Source organism: Actinia tenebrosa, unplaced genomic scaffold (assembly GCF_029948245.1).
Source record: "Actinia tenebrosa isolate PJP-AT-01 unplaced genomic scaffold, QUT_ActTen_1.0 PGA_scaffold7__59_contigs__length_16204524, whole genome shotgun sequence".
NCBI classification, from domain to species: domain Eukaryota; kingdom Metazoa; phylum Cnidaria; class Anthozoa; order Actiniaria; family Actiniidae; genus Actinia; species Actinia tenebrosa.
Genome location: NW_028292584.1, coordinates 7978547 through 8005264, shown reverse-complemented (window position 1 = coordinate 8005264; position 26718 = coordinate 7978547). Strand labels below are relative to the sequence as shown.

At 36.2% G+C, this 26718-nt stretch overlaps 1 protein-coding gene across 12 annotated transcripts in view; it reads right to left on the bottom strand.

Annotated features, from left to right (window-relative positions):
- Window positions 1-26718, bottom strand: part of LOC116287439 (uncharacterized) — an 83565-nt gene that overhangs the window by 23933 nt on the left and 32914 nt on the right. For 7 of the 12 annotated variants that reach the window (XM_089040376.1, XM_089040378.1, XM_089040377.1 and 4 more), the window contains 23 exons: window positions 26691-26714; window positions 16929-16964; window positions 15056-15097; window positions 14826-14867; window positions 14445-14486; window positions 14064-14105; window positions 13834-13875; window positions 13622-13645; window positions 13390-13431; window positions 12209-12232; window positions 11042-11065; window positions 9389-9424; window positions 9173-9196; window positions 7954-7977; window positions 6785-6808; window positions 4465-4497; window positions 4249-4272; window positions 4052-4099; window positions 3851-3874; window positions 3669-3701; window positions 3444-3467; window positions 1895-1924; window positions 310-333 (listed from right to left, as the gene is read on the bottom strand). In XM_089040376.1, the coding sequence (XP_088896502.1) occupies window positions 310-333; window positions 1895-1924; window positions 3444-3467; window positions 3669-3701; window positions 3851-3874; window positions 4052-4099; window positions 4249-4272; window positions 4465-4497; window positions 6785-6808; window positions 7954-7977; window positions 9173-9196; window positions 9389-9424; window positions 11042-11065; window positions 12209-12232; window positions 13390-13431; window positions 13622-13645; window positions 13834-13875; window positions 14064-14105; window positions 14445-14486; window positions 14826-14867; window positions 15056-15097; window positions 16929-16964; window positions 26691-26714 (732 nt within the window). The remainder of the gene's footprint in view (window positions 1-309; window positions 334-1894; window positions 1925-3443; window positions 3468-3668; window positions 3702-3850; window positions 3875-4051; window positions 4100-4248; window positions 4273-4464; window positions 4498-6784; window positions 6809-7953; window positions 7978-9172; window positions 9197-9388; window positions 9425-11041; window positions 11066-12208; window positions 12233-13389; window positions 13432-13621; window positions 13646-13833; window positions 13876-14063; window positions 14106-14444; window positions 14487-14825; window positions 14868-15055; window positions 15098-16928; window positions 16965-26690; window positions 26715-26718) is intronic. The other 5 variants (XM_089040379.1, XM_089040380.1, XM_089040381.1 and 2 more) reach the window with 5 other exon arrangements.

The window sequence follows — 26718 nt, the reverse complement described above, 5'->3', positions numbered from 1 at the left end:
TAGTATAATTTTAGACATGAATATCAGAGAAAAGTCGAAATTCAGGATGAAAACAAGTTTTAGTATCACTTCTGATCTGGGAAACTTTGGGAGACTTCATAATCATCGTTTCAGCGGTGATTGTCGTCTCACAATAACCTGTCGCTCGACCAATCACAGCTCGAGAAAATCTTAGATTCAAGTCTAAAATTATACCAACAAGCATTGTTCTGCAGATAGTGTGGAATATATACAAAATTACTATCGATAGATATATTGGGGTAGGATATTGTTAGAAAATATGAACATATTCACAATGAGAATACATACCAGGAACACGGTGTGGACGACGACCTGAAATGTCAAAAATCGTAATTAGCAGAGGCCGTAATAGGAGAAACACCATATTTGATTTATATTCGTTAATAAACGTATAGATACACATTAAGTGTACCTATGTACTATGGATTATATAGTTTTTAGGTTAGCAACTATATAATAATTCCCCTCTCTCCCATTTTCTAAAATTGACTCTTCCCCCATATCCAACTGATACCCCGTCCTTCCCGCAACACAGTTAAGAAAATGCCACCGGCATATCACTATCAATAGATATACTGTGAAAAGACCATTGATTGCTAGAAAATATGAGAATATTCATCAGCAAAATACATACCAGGTGCGACTCTCAAATGCACAGAAAAAGTCGCAAGTTATAGATCAACAACAATTAAAAAAAAACTTTCATGTAGTCAAAGATATGGACCAGGAAGTGTTGTTCAAGAATTCAGGTGTGTGTTTTTAACAAACAATCGTATATTATTATTTTTTTGACAAGCATTTTTCTCGACGAATCGACAAATCAAAGACTTTCTCTCAAAACTTTTAATATTTCTATTGATAAGCTTAATTTATTGTAATGCTGGAGGAAATATAATCCGGAGAGCATACAACAACAAATATCCGTCCTTTATTTAGCTTTGTAAATCAATCAATTCGGTTGTTTTTAACCAATTATCGTATGTTTTTCGTTCAAGAAAAGTGCAGCTTTGTTCGCCTCCTATCGCGGGGTCCCATCGGCAAACCAACGAAGACTTTCATTCAATAATTTTATATCTTTCTACAGATAATTTATTTATATATTGAATGAAATGTAAAATTACACCAGATATTCAACTGTTTATTAAGTTGTTCGAGCTAGCCATGATTATACGATGAGCTTATAAATTTGTGTTTTTGAGAGTTGTTTTGTATAAAGACCTTGCCTTTTACTTTATAAAGCTAAAAAATGTTCAAAAACATCTACAAATGCGAATTACTGACAAAGAAATGAGTCATTTTGTATTTTGCATTATTTTCTATTTTGTCTCAGTTGTTCGTGTCAAGTTTTAATACTGAATGTCAACCTTGTTTTTCGAAAACTTTTGTCGTTCGTGCTTTTTGTATCTTTCTCACACATGAAAACAAACATGAAAACTGGTAAAATCGAATCTCAAAATTTAGTAAGCTTAGTTTTCAAGCTTCTCGAAAAGTACAGTACAGAAATATTGATTTAAACTGAAAGAAAATAATTAGAAACTTTCAGGAATTTTTGAAATCGTATTGCCAAAACAATTAGAAAATAGATACAAAAAATTATGGCGTCACATTTGGTTTAGGAGGGGGACGGAATGGTGAAGAACGTCGTTCTGATGAATCTCAAAGGAAAAGGAATGACAAATAAAAAACATTTTAGTCTAAGGCGACAATCATATAAGGAATCATATATATGATTTTCTAAGTTATCAAAGATAAAACTTTACTAGCTTTCCTTGTGTTGTTGCTGTCTTGTTTCCCTCCCAGGACCAAGATATACTTAGTGTTAAAACAAAAGATAGCTTTCATGTGACGTCATACATACAACAAACTTCCTTACCAGTACTACGCTTTCTAATGCTTTTAAAGTCTGAAAGGAAAATAAAGAAATGACAAGGTTATTGTCTTTGTCACATTTAAGTCTATATGTACTGTTTAAAAAACGAGTAGGAGTGTTTTATCAGGTATAAAAGCACGAGGCGTAGCCGATCTACGATCTACGAGTTTTTTGAACTGCTTAAAACACTCATGAACAATTTATAAGATTTTGGTTCAACTGGAGCCACCATACATGTCACGAACATGGATTTTTATACTTCGATAGAGATTTGAAGTCACGGGCATGCGCAACCAGATTCAATAGAAGCTCCAACACGTTGGATATTGCGTGCCAAGGTAAAGACAGGCACGTTAGTCAAAGATCATTAGGGTTGAGTATGACCTTGATGAAGCTCTATGTCTTCATCTAAACTTGGATGCATACTTCATCCCTGATAAAGTCATCCTCATAGTATTCGAGTGGTCTTTATATAAAGATCACATGTGTCTTTATATAAAGACGCATGTATCTTTATATAAAATCACTTGAATACTAATGAAGAGGACTTTATCGGGTATAAAGATTCATGCACGTGACATGTATGGTGGCTCCAATTGGACCATGAGCTTATGAATTATTAATGAGTGTTTTAAATCTATATATATACAACGAAGACTCGCTCTTTATACTTCAGTCGACAATAATCATAAATTACTAACGTTTTAGGGATTCGGTAGATCGTTCTCTGACTTGGGAAGAATTCCGCAGAATTTCACTCGAATCGAGAAGCTATTCTTTCGATATAAGTTTTCTCGTGAAATTCAACGTGGAATTCCCGAGTCAGTCAACGCATTATCCTACGATATATACGCTATTCTAAGTTACAGATACTGAATTTGCGGACTGAGTTTTACTTCAACTGTCTCCCTCCCACGATCAAAATACTTAGCCTTAAAACAAAAGATAGCTTACATGTGACGTCATGATAAATTAGGGCAAATCCTGAAATATTTAATATTTATTCGCCAAAGGCGAAGTGAATATCGTGTGATAATCCGAGTTTATCGACCAATCAGCGCGCGAGATCGTATATTATTATCATTTGGACAAGCATTTTTCTCGACGAATCGACAAATCAAAGACTTTCTCTCAAAACTATCATTGGATGGAGACTGGTAGGGTTAGATAAATATCACCCTCTATCCACCCCGTATATGGAAATATGCAAAAGAGTATCTAAACTACAGTACAGAAATATTGATTTACACTGAAAGAAAATAATTAGAAACTTTCAGGAACTTTTGAAATCGTATTGCCAAAATAATTAAAAAAAAAAAAACCAAAAAATTATGGCGTCACATTTGGTTTAGGAGGGGGACGGAATGGTGAAGAACAATATAAATTTTAACTAATTTTACTCTGCAGCCGAATCGATAGGTCTGATATGTCAAAAAAATGAGCATCGGTGATAATTTTATCACAATGTGTGTGTGCATGACGTTTTTGACATCACTTCCTCGTCTTCCGTATGAAAGTTTCTTTCTTTTTCACATATTTCACAATTGCTTACCAGTGCTACGTTGTTCTGATGAATCTGAAAGGAAAAGACAAAGAAAAACGTTTTAGTCTAAGGCGACAATCACATAAGGAATCATATATATGATTTTCTAAGTTATCAAAGATAAAACTTTACTAGCTTTCCTTGTGTTGTTGCTGTCTTGTTTCCCTCCCAGGACCAGTGTTAAAACAAAAGATAGCTTTCATGTGACTTCATACATACAACAAACTTCCTTACCAGAACTACGTCCTTCACTAATGCTTGCAAACTCTGAAAGGAAAATAAAGAAATGACAAGGTTATTGTCTTTGTCACATTTAAGTCTATATATCTATATATACAACGAAGACTCGAAGACATCACTTCCTCGTCTTCCGTATTAAAGTTTCTTTCTTTTTCACATTTTTCTTAATTCCTTACCAGTGCTACGTTCTTCTGATGAATCTGAAAGGAAAAGGAATGACAAAGAAAAACGTTTTAGTCTAAGGCGACAATCATATAAGGATTGATGTATATGATTTTCTAAGTTATAAAAAATAAAACTTTACTAGTTTTCCTTGTGTTGTTGTTGTCTTGTTTCCCTCCCAGGACCAAGATACTTTCATGCGACGTCATACATACCACAAACTTCCTTACCAGTACTACGTGTTACACTAATGCTTGTATACCCTGAAAGGAAAATAAAGAAATGACAAAGTTATTGTCTTTGTCACATTTAAGTCTATATATCTATATATACAACGAAGACTCGAAGACATCACTTCCTCGTCTTCCGTATTAAAGTTTCTTTCTTTTTCAGATTTTTCAAAATTCCTTACCAGTGCTACGTTCTTCTGATGAATCTGAAAGGAAAAGGAATGACAAAGAAAAACGTTTTAGTCTAAGGTGACAATCATATAAGGATTCATGTATATGATTTTCTAAGTTATAAAAAATAAAACTTTACTAGTTTTCCTTGTGTTGTTGTTGTCTTGTTTCCCTCCCAGGACCAAGATACTTTCATGCGACGTCATACATACAACAAACTTCCTTACCAGTACTACGTGTTTCACTAATGCTTGTATACCCTGAAAGGAAAATAAAGAAATGACAAAGTTATTGTCTTTGTCACATTTAAGTCTATATATCTATATATACAACGAAGACTCGCTCTTTATAATTCGGGCAACAATAATCATAAATTACTAAAGTTTTAGGGATTCGGTAGATCGTTGTCTGACTTGGGAAGAATTCCGCAGAATTACACTCGAAAACCTATATCACAGGAATCGAGAAGCTATTCTTTCGATATGAGTTTTCTCGTGAAATTCAACGTGGAATTCCCGAGTCAGACAAAGCATTTTATTATAAATCACAGCTATTGCTATAAGTGCTTAAAACACTCATTAATAATTCATAAGCTTATGGTCCAATTGGAGCCACCATACACGTCACGTGCATGAAACTTTATACCCGATAAAGTCCTCTTCATTAGTATTCAAGTGATTTTATATAAAGACACATGTGATCTTTATATAAAGACCACTCGAATACTATGAGGATGACTTCATCAGAGATGAAGTATGCATCCAAGTTTAGATGAAGACATAGAGCTTCATCAAGGTCATAGTCAACCCTACTGATCTTTGACTAACGTGCCTGTCTTTGCCTTGGCACGCAATATCCAACGTGTGGGAGCTCCTATTGAATCTGGTTGTGCATGCCAGTGACGTCAAATCTCTATCGAAGTATAAATCCATGTTCGTGACATGTATGGTGGCTCCAGTTGAACCAAAATCTTATAAATTGTTCATGAGTGTTTTAAGCAGTTCAAAAAACTAGCAGATCGTGTTTTATCAGATATAAAAGCACTCGGCTACGCCTCAAACACTACTTATATTGCTATAAGGAACAAAAGTGAAAAACTATAAGAATTTCAACTAATTTTAATCTGAATTAAGCTGAATTAAGCGGTCTGATAAATAATGTCTTGCTTTTCGTTAAACACGTCAAGTATAATTAAATTGGTGATTATCCTACAATATATACGCTTTTCTAAGTTACAGATACTGAATTTGTGGACTTTTATTTTAACTGTCTCCCTCCCACGATCAAAGTAATTAGCCTTAAAACAAAAGATAGCTTTCATTTGACGTCATGATAAATTAGTGCAAATCATGAAATATTTAATATTTATTCGCCTAATTCGAAGTGAATATCGAGTGATAATCTGAGTTTATCGACCAATCAGCGCGCGAGATTTTCAATAATCACCTGCGTATTTATGCTAAATATAATCATTGGAAAAAATTGCCCATACATTTGGAATATTTGTTATTTTCGGGATTTTTTCTCTCTTTACAAAGCAAAAGGTTGTTCTTAAAAGTAAAGTTATATAGCACAAGTAAACTGCGTGACAAAACATCCTAAATGACCCGTAAATCTTCTGTTTTTTTAGCTAACTAGTAGTTAGCGTATTTTCGAGGCTACGAAACCTAAAAAACCATAAGAGGCGAATGTATAGGCCAACAGATAGTTTGAGCTTATAAAATCAGCAAAAATACGGTTCTAAATTTTAACAAATTCCTATGAATTATATACCAAAATGTTCTGGAAAGCCCGGCGGGGTTTTCAAATCCACTTCTGTTTTTTTTTGATAGTAGGTTCTGTTTAATTTCAAGGAGAGACGATTTTCAAGCTTGACCCCGGTTATGTCATGCATTTTCTCTTGTAAAATACATCCAACAGCGTACATTCAACTCAAAAAGTACGGTGTTTTTTTCCCAATAGAATTCAATTTAAACCATATAATACAGTCTGTGAATAGTTGAATTAACTGAATCCACTTCTGTTTTTTGCCTAGATAGTCATTATTTCGAGAAAAGATAAAAAACCGTGTTTTTCAGACATAATGTATGGGCTCACATGAGGGGGCGTGAGCATGAAATCGTAGCTGACCAAATGTTAACAGATTTTTTCTGATGAAAAGTTATTCGCCGAAGGCGAAGTGTTTATCGATGGAATTACCGAGCCCCGAGTCTTCGAGCGGCAAGGCAATAATTGTTTTAGTATAATTTTAGACATGAATATCAGAGAAAAGTCGAAATTCAGGATGCAAAAAAGTCTTAGTATCACTTCTGATCTGGGAAACTTTGGGAGACTTCATAATCATCGTTTCAGCGGTGATTGTCGTCTCACAATAACCCGTCGCTCGACCAATCACAGCTCGAGAAAATCTTAGATTCAAGTCTAAAATTATACCAACAAGCATTGTTCTGCAGATAGTGTGGAATATATACAAAATTACTATCGATAGATATATTGGGGTAGGATATTGTTAGAAAATATGAACATATTCACAATGAGAATACATACCAGAATCAAATATTGAACGACGACCTGAAATGTCAAAAATCGTAATTAGCAGAGGCCGTAATAGGAGAAACACCATACTTAATATATATTCGTTAATAAACGTATAGATACACATTAAGTGTACCTATGTACTATAGATTACATAGTTATTATGTTAGCAACAATATAATATTTCCCCTCTCTCCCATTTTCTAAAATTGACTCTTCCCCCATATCCAAGTGATACCCCGTCCTTCCCGCAACACAGTTAAGAAAATGCCACCGGCATATCGGCTTGAATACTATCAATAGATATACTGTGAAAAAGACCATTGATTGCTAGAAAATATGAGAATATTCATCAGCAAAATACATACCAGGTGCGACTCTCAAATGCAGGAAATATAACGCGGAGAGCATATTACAACAAATATCCGTCCTTTATTTAGCTTTGTAAATCAATCAATTCGGTTGTTTTTAACCAATTATCGTATGTTTTTCGTTCAAGAAAAGTGCAGCTTTGTTCGCCTCCTATCGCGGGGTCCCATCGGCAAACCAATGAAGACTTTCATTCAATAATTTTATATCTTTCTACAGATAATTTATTTATATATTGAATTAAATGTAAAATTACACCAGATATTCAACTGTTTATTAAGTTGTTCGAGCTAGCCATGATTATACGATGAGCTTAAATTTGTGTTTTTGAGAGTTGTTTTTGTATAAAGACCTTGCCTTTTACTTTATAAAGCTAAAAAATGTTCAAAAACATTTACAAATGCCAATTTACTGACAACGACATTAGTCATTTTGTATTTTGCATTATTTTCTATTTCGTCTCAGTTGTTCGTGTCATTTTTTAATACTGAATGTAAACCTTGTTTTTCGAAAACTTTTGTCGTTCGTGAAATTTTCAGGAATTTTTGAAATCGTATTGCTAAAATAATTGAAAAATAGATACAAAAAATTATGGCGTCACATTTGGTTTAGGAGGGGGACGGAATGGTGAAGAACAATATAAATTTTAACTAATTTTACTCTGCAGCCGAATCGATAGGTCTGATATGTCAAAAAAATGAACATCGGTGATAATTTCATCACAATGTGTGTGTGCATGACGTTTTTGACATCACTTCCTCGTCTTCCGTATTGAAGTTTCTTTCTTTTTCACATATTTCACAATTGCTTACCAGTGCTACGTCGTTCTGATGAATCTGAAAGGAAAAGGAATGACAAAGAAAAACGTTTTAGTCTAAGGCGACAATCATATAAGGATTCATGTATATGACTTTCTAAGTTATCAAAGATAAAACTTTACTAGCTTTCCTTGTGTTGTTGCTGTCTTGTTTCCCTCCCAGGACCAAGATACTTTCATGTGACGTCATACATACAACAAAATTTCTTACCAGTACTACGTATTTCAATAATGCTTTTTGAAAGGAAAATAAAGAAATGAAATGTTATGGTCTTTGTCACATTTAAGTCTATATATCTATATATACAACGAAGACTCGCTCTTTATACTTCATAAATTACTAACGTTTTAGGGATTCGGTAGATCGTTGTCTGACATGGGAAGAATTCCGCAGAATTTCACTCGAAAACCGATATCACACGAATCGAGAAGCTATCCTTTCGATATCAGTTTTCTCGTGAAATTCAACGTGGAATTCCCGAGTCAGACAACACATGGTCCTACAATATACACGCTATTCTAAGTTACAGATACTGAATTTGCGGACTGAGTTTTACTTCAAATGTCTCCCTCCCACGATCAAAGTACTTAGCCTTAAAACAAAAGATAGTTTACATGTGACGTCATGATAAATTAGGGCAAATCCTGAAATATTCAATATTTATTCGCCGAAGGCGAAGTGAATATCGTGTGATAATCCGACTTCCTCGACCAATCAGCGCGCGAGATCGTATATTATTATCATTTTGGACAAGCATTTTTCTCGACGAATCGACAAATCAAAGACTTTCTCTCAAAACTATCATTGGATGGAGACTGGTAGGGTTAGATAAATATCACCCTCTATCCACCCCGTATATGGAAATATGCAAAAGAGTATCTAAACTACAATACAGAAATATTGATTTACACTGAAATAAAATAATTAGAAACTTTCAGGAATTTTTGAAATCGTATTGCCAAAATAATTAAAATATAGATACAAAAAATTATGGCGTCACATTTGGTTTAGGAGGGGGACGGAATGGTGAAGAACAATATAAATTTTAACTAATTTTACTCTGCAGCCGAATCGATAGGTCTAATATGTCAAAAAAAAAAAAGAACATCGGTGATAATTTTATCACAATGTGTGTGCATGACGTTTTTGACATCACTTCCTCGTCTTCCGTATTAAATTTTCTTTCTTTTTCACATATTTCACAATTGCTTACCAGTGCTACGTCGTTCTGATGAATCTGAAAGGAAAAGGAATGACAAAGAAAAACGTTTTAGTCTAAGGCGACAATCATATGAGGAATCATATATATGATTTTGTAAGTTATCAAAGATAAAACTTTACTAGCTTTCCTTGTGTTGTTGTTGTCTTGTTTCCCTCCCAGGACCAAGATACTTTCATGCGAAGTCATACATAAAACAAACTTCCTTACCAGTACTACCTATTGCACTAATCCTTGTAAACAGCTCTTAAAGGAAAATAAAGAAATGACAAAGTTATTGTCTTTGTCACATTTAAGTCTATATATCTATATATACAACGAAGACTCGCTCTTTATACTTCATAAATTACTAACGTTTTAGGGATTCGGTAGATGGCTGTCTGACTTGGGAAGAATTCCGCAGAATTTCACTCGAAAACCGATATCACACGAATCGAGAAGCTATTCTTCGATATCAGTTTTCTCGTGAAATTCAACGTGGAATTCCCGAGTCAGACAAAGCATTTTATTAAGTCAAAGCTATTGCTATAAGTAAGTGGGGGGAGGTTTTTAATCTGAATTAAGCTGAATTAAGCGGTCTGATATATAATGTCTTGCTTTTCATTAAACATGTCAAGTATAGGGCAAATCATGAAATATTTAATATTTATTCGCCTAATTCGAAGTGAATATCGTGTGATAATCTGAGTTTATCGACCAATCAGCGCGCGAGGTTTTCAATAGTCACCTTCGCATTTATACTAAATATAATCATTGGAAAAAATTGCCCATACATTTGGAATATTTGCTCTTTTCGGGCTTTTTTCTCTCCTTCCAAAGCAAAAAGTTGTTCTTAAAAGTAAAGTTATATAGCACAAGTAAACTGCGTGACAAAACATCCTAAATGACCCCTAAATCTTCTGGTTTTTTTAGCTAACTAGTAGTTAGCGTGTTTTCGAGGCTACGAAACCTAAAAACCATAAGAGGCGAATGTATAGGCCAACAGATAGTTTGAGCTTATAAAATCAGCAAAAATACGGTTCTAGATTTTAACAAATTCCTATGAATTATATACCAAAATGTTCTGGAAAGCCCGGCGGGGTTTTCAAATCCACTTCTGTTTTTTTTGATAGTAGGTTCTGTTTTATTTCAAGGAGAGACGATTTTCAAGCTTGACCCCGGTTATGTCATGCATTTTCTCTTGTAAAATACATCCAATAGCGTACATTCAACTAAAAAAGTACGGTGTTTGTTTTTTTCAATAGAATTCAATTTAAACCATATAATACAGTCCGTGAATAGTTGAATTAACTGAATCCACTTCTGTTTTTTGCCTAGATAGTCATTATTTCGAGAAAAGATCCAAAAACCGTGTTTTTGAGACATAATGTATGGGCTCACATGAGGGGGCGTGAGCTTGAAATCGTAGCTGACCAAATGTTAACAGATTTTTTCTGATGAAAAGTTATTCGCCGAAGTCGAATTGTTTATCGATGGAATATTTACCGAGCCCCGAGTCTTCGAGCGGCAAGGTAAAATCACCATAATCACTGAGCCTGAAGGGAATAATTGTTTTAGTATAATTTTAGACATGAATATCAGAGAAAAGTCGAAATTCAGGATGAAAACAAGTTTTAGTATCACTTCTGATCTGGGAAACTTTGGGAGACTTCATAATCATCGTTTCAGCGGTGATTGTCGTCTCACAATAACCTGTCGCTCGACCAATCACAGCTCAAGAAAATCTTAGATTCAAGTCTAAAATTATACCAACAAGCATTGTTCTGCAGATAGTGTGGAATATATACAAAATTACTATCGATAGATATATTGGGGTAGGATATTGTTAGAAAATATGAACATATTCACAATGAGAATACATACCAGAATCAAATATTGAACGACTACCTGAAATGTCAAATATCGTAATTAACAGAGGCCGTAATATGAGAAACACCATATATAATATATATTCGTTAATAAACGTATAGATACACATTAAGTGTACCTATGTACTATAGATTACATAGTTATTAGGTTAGCAACAATATAATATTTCCCCTCTCTCCCATTTTCTAAAATTGACTCTTCCCCCATACCCAAGTGATACCCCGTCCTTCCCGCAACACAGTTAAGAAAATGCCACCGGCATATCGGCTTGAATACTATCAATAGATATACTGTGAAAAAGACCATTGATTGCTAGAAATGTGAGAATATTCATCAGCAAAATACATACCAGGAGCGACTCTCAAATGCAGGAAATATAACGCGGAGAGCATATTACAACAAATATCCGTCCTTTATTTAGCTTTGTAAATCAATCAATTCGGTTGTTTTTAACCAATTATCGTATGTTTTTCGTTCAAGAAAAGTGCAGCTTGGTTCGCCTCCTATCGCGGGGTCCCATTGGCAAACCAATGAAGACTTTCATTCAATAATTTTATATCTTTCTACAGATAATTTATTTATAATATTGAATGAAATGTAAAATTACACCAGATATTCAACTGTTTATTAAGTTGTTCGAGCTAGCCATGATTATACGATGAGCTTAAATTTGTGTTGTTGAGAGTTGTTTTTGTATAAAGACCTTGCTTTTTACTTTATAAAGCTAAAAAATGTTCAAAAACATTTACAAATGCCAATTTACTGACAACGAAATTAGTCATTTTGTATTTTGCATTATTTTCTATTTTGTCTCAGTTGTTCGTGTCAAGTTTTAATACTGAATGTAAACCTTGTTTTTCGAAAACTTTTGTCGTTCGTGAAATTTTCAGGAATTTTTGAAATCGTATTGCCAAAATAATTGAAAAATAGATACAAAAAATTATGGCGTCACATTTGGTTTAGGAGGGGGACGGAATGGTGAAGAACAATATAAATTAACTAATTTTACTCTGCAGCCGAATCGATAGGTCTGATATGTCAAAAAAATGAACATCGGTGGTAATTTTATCATAATGTGTGTGTGCATGACGTTTTTGACATCACTTCCTCGTCTTCCGTTTTAAAGTTTCTTTCTTTTTCACATATTTCACAATTCCTTACCAGTGCTACGTTGTTCTGATGAATCTGAAAGGAAAAGGAATTACAAAGAAAAACGTATACTAAATATAATCATTATAAAAATTGCCCATACATTTGGAATATTTCCTCTTTTCGGACTTTTTTCTCTCTTTCCAAAGCAAAAGGTTGTTCTTAAAAGTAAAGTTATATAGCACAAGTAAACTGCGTGACAAAACATCCTAAATGACCCGTAAATCTTCTGTTTTTTTAGCTAACTAGTAGTTAGCGTATTTTCGAGGCTACGAAACCTAAAAAACCATAAGAGGCGAATGTATAGGCCAACAGATAGTTTGAGCTTATAAAATCAGCAAAAATACGGTTCTAAATTTTAACAAATTCCTATGAATTATATACCAAAATGTTCTGGAAAGCCCGGCGGGGTTTTCAAATCCACTTCTGTTTTTCTTTTGACAGGTTCTGTTTTATTTCAAGGAGAGACGATTTTCAAGCTTGACCCCGGTTATGTCATGCATTTTCTCTTGTAAAATACATCCAATAGCGTACATTCAACTCAAAAAGTACGGTTTTTTTTTTTCAATAGAATTCAATTTAAACCATATAATACAGTCTGTGAATAGTTGAATTAACTGAATCCACTTCTGTTTTTTGCCTAGATAGTCATTATTTCGAGAAAAGATAAAAAACCGTGTTTTTGAGACATAATGTATGGGCTCACATGAGGGGGCGTGAGCATGAAATCGTAGCTGACCAAATGATAACAGATTTTTTCTGATGAAAAGTTATTCGCCGAAGGCGAAGTGTTTATCGATGGAATATTTACCGAGCCCCGAGTCTTCGAGCGGCAAGGTAAAACCACCATAATCACTGAGCCTGAGGGGAATAATTGTTTTAGTATAATCTTAGACATGAATATTAGAGAAAAGTCGAAATTCAGGATTAAAAAAAAAAAGTTTTAGTATCACTTCTGATCTGGGAAACTTTGGGAGACTTCATAATCATCGTTTCAGTGATGATTGTCGTCTCACAATAACCTGTCGCTCGACCAATCACAGCTCGAGAAAATCTTATATTCAAGTCTAAAATTATACCAACAAGCATTGTTCTGCAGATAGTGTGGAATATATACAAAATTACTATCGATAGATATATTGGGGCAGGATATTGTTAGAAAATATGAACATATTCACAATGAGAATACATACCAAGACCACGGTTTGGACGACTAGGTGGAATAGGAAGACTACCTGAAATGTCAAAAATCGTAATCACCAGATGTCGTAATAGGAGAAGCACCATGTCATAGGGCAAATTATGTGATATTACAAGCATTAGTTCTGCAGATAGTGTGGAATAAATATAAAATTACTATCGATAGATATATTGGGGCAGGATATTGTTAGAAAATATGAAAATGTTCACAATGAGAATACATACGAAGGGGAAGGCGTGGAAGAAGACCTGAAACGTCAAAAATCGCAATTAGCAGATGTCGTAATAGGAGAAGCACCATGTCATAGGGCAAGTTATGTGATATTACAAGCATTAGTTCTGCAGATAGTGTGGAATAAATATAAAATTACTATCGATAGTTATATTGGGGCAGAATGGTTAGAAAATATGAACATATTCACAATCAGAATACATACCAGGAGCAAGGTTAGGAGAACTACGTGGAGTAGGAAGACTTCCTGAAATGTCAAAAATCGTAATTAGCAGATGTCGTAATAGGAGAAGCACCATGTCATAGGGCAAATTATGTGATATTACAAGCATTAGTTCTGCAGATAGTGTGGAATAAATATAAAATTACTATCGATAGATATATTGGGGAAGAATGGTTAGAAAATATGAAAATATTCACAATCAGAATACATACTACGACCACGGTTTGGAGGACTAGGTGGAGTAGGAAGACTACCTGAAATGTCAAAAATCGCAATTAGCAGATGTCGTAAAACCACCATATCTTAATGTGCAAGTGAATGAACATATGAATACACTTTAAATGTAATTAATGTACTATGGATTACATAGAAGAGATAATTAGCTAAAAACTAGTGTGAGCTGCGTCGGTGTTTCTAATGAAACAGTAATGATGAAATTACTGTGACGTCGTCATAATATATTATAGAAAGTCATGATATACGAAGCATTATTCTGCAGATGGTGTGCAATAAATTCAAAATTACTATCGATAGTTATATTAGGGCAGGATATTGTTGGAAAATATGAACATATTCACAATGAGAATACATACCAAGACCACGGTTTGGAGGACTAGGTGGAGTAGGAGGACTACCTGAAATGTCAAAAATCTTAATTAGCAGATGTCGTAAAACCACCATATCTTAATGTGCAAGTGAATAAACATATGAATACACTTTAAATGTAATTAATGTACTATGGATTACATAGAAGAGATAAATAGCTAAAAACTAGTGTGAGCTGCGTCGGTGTTTCTAATGAAACAGTAATGATGAAATTACTGTGACGTCGTCATAATATATTATAGAAAGTCATGATATACGAAGCATTATTCTGCAGATGGTGTGCAATAAATTCAAAATTACTATCGATAGATATATTGGGGCAGGATATTGTTGGAAAATATGAACATATTCACAATGAGAATACATACCAAGACCACGGTTTGGAGGACTAGGTGGAGTAGGAGGACTACCTGAAATGTCAAAAATCGTAATTAGCAGATGTCGTAATAGGAGAAGCACCATGTCATAGGGCAAATTATGTGATATTACAAGCATTAGTTCTGCAGATAGTGTGGAATAAATATAAAATTACTATCGATAGTTATATTGGGGAAGAATGGTTAGAAAATATGAAAATATTCACAATCAGAATACATACTACGACCACGGTTTGGAGGACTAGGTGGAGTAGGAAGACTACCTGAAATGTCAAAAATCGTAATTAGCAGATGTCGTAATAGGAGAACCACCATATCTTAATATATTCGTGAATAAATATATAAATACACATTAAGTGTACTTATGTACTATGGATTACATAATTATTAGGTTGGTAACAATAAAATATTTCTTAAAAGGGTACTTATGCACTATGGATTACATAGTTATTAGGTTGGCAACAATAAAGGGTACTTATGTACTATGGATTACATAGTTATTAGGTTGGCAACAATAAAAATTTCCTCTTTCCCGGTTTTTTAAAATCGACTCTTCCCCCAAACCAAATTGATACCCCGTTCTTTCCGCAACACAGTTCAGAAAATGCCGCCGGCATATCGGCTTCATTATTATCGATAGATATACTGTGAAGAGGCCATCGATTGCTAGAAAATATGACGATATTCATAAGGAAAATACATACCAAACCAAGGGAGCACATTAAAATGTTGTTTGTGTAAGGAAAGTCATTGTTCTTGGTTGATCTATCTAGCGCGCGCAATCCATCATGTGACAGGCGTTCCTCGTAGTGTTTTGGTTTCGGCCGATCCGAATGGCCTACGATCGTGTAAGGAAGGGAATGACGAGTGTAATAGGAGGGGAGTGAAACGGTGGAAATTTTATCGTTATATGCTCGTAGCAGATTGCTATGCACACAGGCGGTTGCTATGCACGTTGATGGCTGGATTACACGATCAAGTTAGAACGTAAGTACTTTTTCGATAGAAGTCAGCTGAATTTATGAATTAACGTAACATGAGCGTATGAGTTTATGTTCAAGATGAACTGTCGAGTCACTCGTTTGAATTTTTTTGAAATTGTTAATTTGAATTTTGAATTTTTCTACAGAATAATCACTAGTTTATTTTCCGTATCTAATGGGGAAGCTATCAAAACTACGGAGGCATATTTAGTTTACAAGACCGAGTCTAACGAAAAAGGGCTAAAGCCATGTGATCAGGCAAACTTTTCTGCAGTAGGATTATTCTTGATTATGTTCACCAGTTCGTGAGCCGATTTTTTTCCTATCACGCCGGCGGACTGATGAATGTATTGTCGATCCTCATATATTTTGATCCGCAATGCCCGTTGATGAGGTGATAAAAACACCGCTTGCTCCCTTTCTCAACTCCTTTTATATATATCTAATTAAAAATGATTTTCCGCTTCCAGCTATTCCACTAATAAACACCCTAAAACCTTTTTCTACGAGATTAAAAACTTTGTTTTCTTCGCTCAAGGACGCCATTTTGTTTGTTTTCATCTGTTTGACGTTACACGTCATTTTTTTGAATTTGTCACGTAATCCGTTTCTATATAGATACTGCTACCAACATAGAGCGAAAAATATTTTCATTTTGGATTGTTTGATTGGCTGAAAGGGGTCACGTGGTTTACAGTTTCACTCCCCTCCCTTTTTACGCGTCGCTCCGCTCCTCGCAAGAAATTCGTCGGTTTTCGGAGTAAATTCGCTAGCCCGACTAAAGCAAGGAACGCCTGCCATAAAGTGTAGCGCGCGCACGTAAACAAGCACTACAAGGATTGCCTGCTATATCTTAGAATACGTGCGATAAAATCGAAGATAAACCAACACAATCAAAGTTTTAACGTGCTCCCTTGACCAAACTCAAATTTATCACGATAAGCAGAATCCAAACCTAAAATGTCAAAAATCGTAATTAACAGGAGTTGTAGTAGGAGAAGCCCTTTATCTTAATATATGTATGTGTGTCTAGGTAATATATATGGATCACTTATTTATTAAGTTAGCAACATTAAAACATTTTCCCCGGTTTTCTAACGTAATTGCTCACCCATCAAATCACTGTCTTCCCCTTCGCTTTCAAGTCCTGAAAGGAAAAGAAATAACAAATATTTTTATTTCTATTCACATAATGGCCATAACAAGTTTAAGAGAGAGAGTACTATATATCATTCGATAGAGACTGGTGTCATGCTATATGTCATATGATACCATAGCATTGACTGAAACCCTATATCCATCTATCAGACTGTATGATACACATTTGTAGCCCGAATTCATATACTCAAAATAAAACCATATTTCGCAACCACCAAGGAACAGAAATCATTACATGGTGCCACAAGTGAAAGGTAAAACATACATCGACATTCGGTAAGTGGTTAAATCAGATACCAAGACATGAAATAAAAGAAAGCAGCTAGCAGACCGCGTCAGTGATAGAACATCATGGCCGCAGGGTTCACGCCACCCGTTATGAACTGGCAAACCAGCGATAACAACGACGAATTCGCCAGATTCAAGCAATACTGTAATCTAATTTTCAATGGCCCATTTGCAAAAAGGTCAGATAATGAAAAATCCTCGTACATCCTACTATGGATAGGCCGTCAAGGCGTAGATATCTATAATAGTTTCACTTGGGACAGCGAAGACGAGCAAACAAAGCCCGAGGACATTTGGTCAAAATTTTAAAAACATTTAGCGCCAAGAACAAATTTCAGGCTAGCTAGATACCAGCTACAGCAGATGAAGCAATCAAACGACGAGAATATTGATGATTTTATGACCAAATCGCAATCGCAATGTCGCAATCATGCCAACAAATGCAAATTTCGTGACCAGCTTGAAATAAACGAGCGCTTAATCGAGCAGCTTATCATAGGCACCAAATATCGAAAAGCACAAGAGCGTATACTAGAATATGGAGATGACCTTACATTAGATAAAGCCATAGATATAGCTAGAACATATGAAGCTACATTAGCGCATGTGCCCCAGCTCCAGAGCGATGATGACAAACATGTTCAAGCTGTCAGGAAATACGAGAATCGGCATAGGAAATGCGGAAATTGCGGAGGCGAACACGCGCCAAAGAAATGCCCCGCATATGGTTCGACTTGCAATTTCTGTTCAAGATTGAACCACTGGGCTAAAGTATGCCGTCAGAAAGGCAACCCTAGTGAATCAGAAAACCCAAGCGCTAGAAAAGAACAACCATACAAACAACGCAATAACAATAGGGAAGCACGCCAAGGCAGACGCGCTGTGCATGAAATGCAAACAGATGACGATTTCAATGAAGATTTCAATACCCTACATTTCCAATCGATAATAATTGGAACCATACTCCCGTCGGAACGCAGGGACGAAACATTCGCTACTATCAGCACACAACTTCCACATTTCCCGCAAAACCGAGCGCAACTGAAAGCAAAACTCGACACCGGTGCGCAAGCAAACATCTTGCCATTAAAATTATATCAAAGCATGTTCCCGCAGAACGTCGGGACGGACGGTGAACCAAACCAAAATGCGTTGAAGCCATCAAAAAACCATACTCGCAGCATATGGTGGAGCGAAAATAAAGCAACTAGGTACTTGCGAAAAACAGTGCAGCTATGAAGGCATGACTACGACCGCGCTCTTTTATGTCACTGACGCGCCAGGCCAAGCAATCCTTGGGTTAACAACAGCACTAGACCTCAAATTAATCTCTTTGAACTGTTCTGTCGAAACACAGAATGAAGGTACACAACCACGAAAAGAAACTGCAAAACCCACAAACAACACGAACAAAATAAGCAGCAAGGAACAACTGCTCGCGCACTACCCCGAATGCTTTGACGGAGTAGGTAAATTTCAAGGAGAATATCACATCACACTGAACCCAAATGTAACCCCTGTCATTCACTCACCGAGACGCGTGCCAATAAGCCTCAAAGATGACATTAAACGGGAACTAGATGAGATGGCCGCCCAAGGTATCATCACCAAAGTACGAGAAGGGGAGCCGACGGCATGGGTCAATAGTTTAGTATACAGAAGGAAACCCACTGGCAGACTTAGAATATGTCTTGACCCTAAAGATTTAAATGCTGCCATACAACGAGACCATCACGTAACACCCACCCTTGAGGAAATCTTGCCCAAGCTGAGCGGATCAAAATATTTCTCCATTCTAGACGCGAAGTGTGGGTATTGGAATGTTGTACTCGACACACCATCAAGTTACCTGACTACCTTCAATTCCCCATTTGGCCGATACAGGTTTAAACGAATGCCATTTGGACTGAGAATGTCGCAAGACGTTTTCCAAGCCAAGATTGACCAGACGTTTGAGGGTTGCGATGGTGTTATTGGCATCGTGGATGACATCGTGGTTTACGGAAAAAAGGAGGAAGAACATGACATCAATTTAAAGGCGATGGTTGAGAAATGCAAAGAAACAGGCCTAAAACTCAACCCAGACAAGTGCCATATCAAACAAAACAAAATAAAGTTCTACGGCATTATCTGCAGTGAAAACGGTATCCAGCCGGATCCCGTCAAAATATCAGTGCTGAGGCAGATGAAAGAACCGGTTGATCGCCGCGAATTACAAACGTTCCTTGGGCTAGCCACCTACATGTCCCCATTAATCGCCAACCTAAGCATCCTGACCGCACCCCTGAGAGGATTATTGAAGGAAGACACACCCTTCCAATGGAATGCCGACTACCAGGCCGCCTTCGAGAAAATCAAGAACTCGATAAGTGAAGAAATCACCCTCACCTATTTTGACGAAACAAAAGATGTAACGCTCCAGGTAGACGCCTCAACAAAAGGCCTTGGTGCAGCCCTCATGCAAGAGGGCAAGCCCATAGCATTCGCCAGCAAAGCGCTAACCGACGTCGAAACACGCTATGCGAATATAGAGAGAGAGCTCCTCGCAGTAGTCTATGGTTGTGAGCGTTTCCACACATACCTGTTTGGCCGTCCATTTACAGTGCAATCCGATCATAAGCCGCTGGAAAGCATACACCTCAAACACCTCACATCAGCCCCACCACGATTACAGCGAATGTTGCTGAGATTACGACCATACGATATCAAGATCAGATACGTACCAGGAAAAGACTTAAGGAATGGATCATAAGTAGCGTGCATCCATCGAGTTATGGATGCACGCGGGAGGTTGCTAAGCACGAAGAAAAGCGTAAGAGTTGCACGACGCGAAGCGGAGTGCAACTCTAGCTTTTTTGAGTGCTTAAGCAACCTCCCAAGTGCATCCATAACTCGATGGACGCACAGCTACTTATGATCCATTGCTTTTATAATATAGTCAAGTCAACAAACAAGAAATAAATACAAATTATAGACTGTATTTGTTGATCATGCCCTAAATTCTCCTTACGCACCTTGAGTGAATGAAAAGCACAAAGGCGCCAAAAACAGAAAAACAGTCGTTTTGAAAATGGCAGCTTTACACTGAAGACAGTTATGACTACAATAATGGCAAAAATTTAGCTTACAAGTGAATCAAAGATGTCCAAAACTACGGAGAAAGTGATTTTCAACTGTAAGAAGTACATTTCAAATGTTGACATATCTTAGTACAGTAATGCCCGAGAAAATCAGTGAAAAACAAAGTGGCTGTCTTTGTTGTTGTTGACGATGTTCAAGTTTGTTATCGTACAATGACTTAGCAATGGAAATAATCTCGTACACGGATCAAAACTAACTGACTGAACTGGATTAATTTTCTCTGGGTAGTACGCTTTGTCGGCTTTCCCTCCCATGTAGAGCTTCAGAAAGTACTTCACTGCAGTTGTGAAGCTGCGAAGTAGATGGTGAGCAAGATATTTATAGTTAATTACTTTGGAAATACTTTTGTTGAATAAATACACGATAACAATATTTTTGTATTTATTTAATCATTGCTTAAAATCCTTTGAATGTAGACACCGACCGATCGATTTGTGGTTTGCTTTGTCTTTTTGGAGTGACGCTCTGACACAATCTTGTCCAGCTCACTGTTTGAAAGTGATGCAAATCTTGACGTATTATTACTAGGCTGATCAAATGACAACTCTATACTAAATGTCGGAGATTGATGAGTATTTTCGCTAGTTTTTTTCAATCATTTTCAGTTATCTTTTCTAGATAAATTGTCAGCAAAAAGATACAAAAAGTTTTTTTTTTCGCCGAAGCTAAAAAAGCTGACGTGAGCGTGCAACCCATGGGCAAATGGTTCATGCTTTTCAACCAATCAGATCGCGCGGATTTACTTGACTATATTATAAATGCTGTTGGCTGATGCACTATCACGACTCTCCCCAGAAGAGAAATACCCGATAGAGAACGAGAGAATACAAGTGCACGAGATCTATCCACATTTCAGCACCGAGATGATCGAGCGGATAAGAGCTAGCACGGACTTAGATCAAGAGCTGACCTGCCTAAAGCAAATGGTGTATGAAGGTTGGCCAACGATGATTAAGCAAGTATCAAACATATGTAAGCCATACTGGTCCTTTAGAGATGAAATCAAAATTGACGACGGCATCCTAACCAAAGGACAACGGATCATAGTTCCCTCTACCATGCAAAAAGAAATCCTGGACAAACTGCACGCTAGCCATCAAGGAGCAGAAAAAACCAAACTCCGAGCAAGATCAGCCGTATACTGGAAGAACATGAACAACGACATCGACAGCATCACCCAATCTTGCGTAACGTGCCAGGAGTTTCTACCAAGTAATCCGAAACAGCCACTGCTACAAACCGAAATACCACCAAGACCATGGCACACGATCGCTACTGACCTATTCTACATCAACGAGTCTGAATATCTACTTGTAGCTGACTACTACTCGAAATATCCATTCATAAGAAAGATACCCAGAGGGCAGAGTAGCAGTAAGCAGGTTATTGAGTTGATGAAGCAGATCTTCAGTGAACAAGGAGTACCAAAGATTGTAAGATCAGACAACGGGCCCCACTACAGCAGCGCTAGTTTTCATGAATTTGCCAAAGAATACGGATTTGAACATATCACCAGTTCTCCTCACTACCCCCAGAGTAACGGTTTCATAGAAAACCAAGTCAAGACGGTTAAGGCAGTCCTGCACAAGACCGCAAGAACCAACGAAGACCCCTACATGGCTTTACTCTGTCTTCGGTCCACTCCAATCGACAGTAAATTGCCATCACCCTCTGAACTACTCCTTGGCAGGAAGCTCCAAGACAATCTACCGCGCTCGATAACTAGGAACCAGAACAACGAAGAGATCATAGAGAGATTAAAGAAACGATCCCGGATCTTCTGCCAGCGTAGAACATCAATATTCAAGACCCCTCTACAAAGAAATGGGGACCGGCCACAGTCAAGGAAAAGTTGGACCAACCAAGATCATATACAGTCACTACTCCAAAGGGTGGAGAGCTACGTCGGAATAGAACACACATCAGAGAAGCACTGCCATCCCCCATAGGACACCAAAGCCCGCCTGCAGAATCTCCTGGAACAGAAGTGTCTAATCCAGCACCACATAATGGAATGATTACAACACGCAGTGGCAGGGTCGTGAAACCACCAGAACGATATGTATAACTTTCAAAAGAACTGTTCAAGAATAGCACATAATCGCAACATCAGTTGCATGCATGGACAGCTGATATACAGTCATTGTTACTATTGTTTTCGTTGCATATATATATATGTTGGTTTTTTTTTACGGAAAGGAGGATGTCATGCTATATGTCATATGATACCATAGCATTGACTGAAACCCTATATCCATCTATCAGACTGTATGATACACATTTGTAGCCCGAATTCATATACTCAAAATAAAACCATATTTCGCAACCACCAAGGAAAAGAAATCATTACAACTGGTAGGGTTAGATAAATATCCCCCTCTATCCACCCCGTATGCACAACCCAGCACTTTACCACAAATAAATAGAGTGGATTGACAAAATGAAATGACACGAGTTACCTGTTGCTGTTTAGTTTCAGTTACAAAAAAATCGCTGTTTTCAATATTATAATTATAATTATATTACATACTTAATATTATAGCATTATTCTGTGGATAAGTAAAAAGGGACATAGGGAGACCATGAAAGATGAGCAGGAGGAGGGGACGATTTTAAGAGGGATTTTAAGCTAGCTATATACACTTTATTGTGTTTAGAGTCATAATTGCTTACTGAGACCACTGTATTCCCTTTTTTCGTTAGATGTTACTGTTTAGTTTAAGTTACAAAAAATCTCTGTTTTTGCATATATGCAAAAGAATATATAAACTACAGTACAGAACTATAGATGCACTCTGAGGCCCCGGAAATGTTTGCGTCCACACATAGCGTATTCGAATCGTTTTTACCGTCCACGCGTATCCGTTTTCGTAGAATTTAAGGATACGGATACAAAAATTTGCGGACGCGTGTGGAGGCAACCCGTATCCGCAAAAAAATTTTGCGGATACAAAAATTTGCGGATACAAAAATTTGCGGATACACCATACCGGATAGATTTGAATCCGCAACTTTCACACCGAAACCGAAAAAAAGGTTTTCCGTCTACACATGAAAACGGAGAAAAATGTTTCGCGTCCACACTAGTCCGATCAGAGGCGGCAAAAACGCTTCATTGCACATCTGAGCATGTGCATCGAAGCTGAAATTGAGCCCGCGGTGAATTTTTAGCCTTCCCGCCATGTTTCCATGACAACCATGACGTCATCGTATTCGAAAAATTTCGGGTACGAAATGTTCTCCGTCCACACTAATACGGTTAGCCGGCGTTTTCAAATTGTTCCACTCTGGAGACCGTATTCGAAGAAAAATCGTTTTCGGTGAAGAATTGTTCCGGATTCGCCCGGATTAGTGTGGACGGGAGGCCTAACCGAATAAATAAAAATTCGGATTTAAATTTATCCGGCATAATGTGGACGGGGCCTGAAATAAAATGATTCGATGCTCTCGGGAACTTGTGATAATGTGTTGCCATACTAATGAAAAAAAAAACATTGGTAAAATATGTACTCCGAATGTTACTTTTGACATGTGATCATGAAATGTAGAAAATCCTTACAATTGCCATATTTCAATATAGAATTCCATAGCTCATTACAAATAAGCGCTCTGATTGGCCAGAGATGACGTAAACAAGAGGGTATTTCACGTGGAATCGCCTGTTTTTAAGTTGGAAGGGAATGAATGTTAAATTTTGCATTAAATGTTAATTTTTGCTCATTATTTCCCATCAAAACACCAAATAAACGTTAAAACTACTTAAAAAAGAAACGAATGTATGAAATTTTATTATCTTCCAATAAATTTATGCTGGCGGAAATTTTTTTATCACCACTGTTACTTTGGCATGGCGCGTCATGAAATAAAAATAACTTTCAAAACAATGTTTAAACCAAGTGCTAAATAAATAAAATAAAAGGTCGATATTTAGAAATTGAGAAGTTAACACAATATCCTAATTGTGAGTGAAGTGATTTTTCGGGGTTTTTATTCTGTAACGAGTGATGGAGATTTAAAATTTGAGAAATTTCGAAAATGCGGCCGTTCGGTACAATCAAATGAATTTAAAATATTTTCTAAATAGCAAATTATTTAAAACATAGCAAACCAACTAGCTCGAACTACTATAATACTACGTAGCATGCAAATATTCTCATTCTCATTCTCATTCTCATTCTCATTCTCATTCTCATTCTCATTCTCATTCTCATTCGTCATGCTTTTCATAATTCCTTACCAGTTCTACGTGTATGTTTAGAATGTGCTGAAATAACAAAATGTTGGTCCTTAAAAAGTAACAAAAACTCGTTCTTAAAAGAGATACGAAAATAAAAATAAATAAAAACTAATTTTCAAATGTAAATTAATTTTTTTCTTTCTTGAGTCCAAAGAAAGAATGTTTTTAGTAAAACTCGCCCCAGTCCTTCCTACATACATACATACATACATAAACTTTATCTAACCTCGAATTTCAGAGTAGCTTACAAAGCTAATATCTTCGAGAAAAAGAAAAAAAAAAAAAAAAAAAAAAAAAAAGAAAAGGGCTATTGAATAATGATTATAAAACTATTATATAATGGTAATTAATATTTACATATGTACACTATATACACTATTTTGCAGAATCAGTTCAATTTCAATGTTGATGAGTAGTTACTCGAAAGAGTCATACTTTAGTATATTACGACGGAAGTCCAAAAAGTTTGAGGTTCTAAAAGTATCCGGCAGTGCATTCCATAAAGTAGCAGCTAAATAAGAAAAAGAGTGAAGGCCATATGTAGTTGTTTTAGGTTTAGGGAGAGACAGAATGTAGTTACCGTGTAAATTATAGGAAGTAGACCGGAAAGTAAACATACTGTTTAGATATCCTGGGTAGTGAGAAAAAAATAGACTTTTGTACAATATGATTACGAAATTCTGAAGGCGTCTTACTTGTAGTTAGGAAAAGTGCGAGTTTTAGACCATTTTGCGATGTTTTTTCAAAGTAAATCGAAAACAACAAATGGTGACTCAATCCCTTATTTGGGATTTTTCAATAAGATCGGTATTGCGTATCATATATCAAAATATAGAGGAAAGATTATTGGCTAGTTTAAAAAAAAATATTTTGATGAGAATAGCTGAAACATGCGATTTCTGGACGTTCATAGAGTTGCACATACTTGCATTTTGCACTACTATTTCAAATAATTACTCAATTAAATAGATTTAGTAGTATAGCTTAACTAGTAAACCTTGAACTATATATCATTGGAAAAGAATGGTAGGATTAGATAAATATCACACTCTATCCATCCCGTATGCACAGCCCAGCACTTTACCACAAATAGGTAGAGTGGATTAACAACATGAAATTGAACAAATCGTTGCTGCTTAGTTACAGATCATTGGATTGAGATATTCAGGTATAAGTAAATATAGACTGTTTAGGCTTAAAAAGTGTGAGAAGCACTGGCGTGCTTTATTACTGAACGGAGCACGGAAAAAGCTGTTTTATTTGTTAAAGGGGTACTTGGACGTATATTAGAGGATTTTTGAAAAATCTTTATTATTGGGTTTAAGAAGCTGAAAATTACAAGAAATGAAGTCGAATAAATAAATACTCCAAAGTTTGGTTTAAGAGCAGATGTCCACTGATATCGAGCAAAATCAATTAAATTCAAATTCAATAGAATTCAATGTAAACCGTATAATACAGTCCGTGAATAGTTGAATTAACTGAATCCACTTCTGTTTTTTGCCTAGATAGTCATTATTTCGAGAAAAGATCCAAAACCGTGTTTTTGAGACATAATGTATGGGCTCACATGAGGGGGCGTGAGCATGAAATCGTAGCTGACCAAATGTTAACAGATTTTTTCTGATGAAAAGTTATTCGCCGAAGGCGAAGTGTTTATCGATGGAATTACCGAGCCCCGAGTCTTCGAGCGGCAAGGTAAAATCACCATAATCACTGAGCCTCAAGGGAATAATTGTTTTAGTATAATTTTAGACATGAATATCAGAGAAAAGTCGAAATTCAGGATAAAAAAAAGTTTTAGTATCACTTCTGATCTTGGAAACTTTGGGATACTTCATAATCATCGTTTCAGCGGTGATTGTCGTCTCACAATAACCTGTCGCTCGACCAATCACAGCTCAAGAAAATCTATATTCAAGTCTAAAATTATACCAACAAACATTGTTCTGCAGATAGTGTGGAATATATACAAAATTAGTATCGATAGATATATTGGGGTAGGATATTGTTAGAAAATATGAACATATTCACAATGAGTATACATACCACTTTCAAGGCATAGACGAAGACCTGA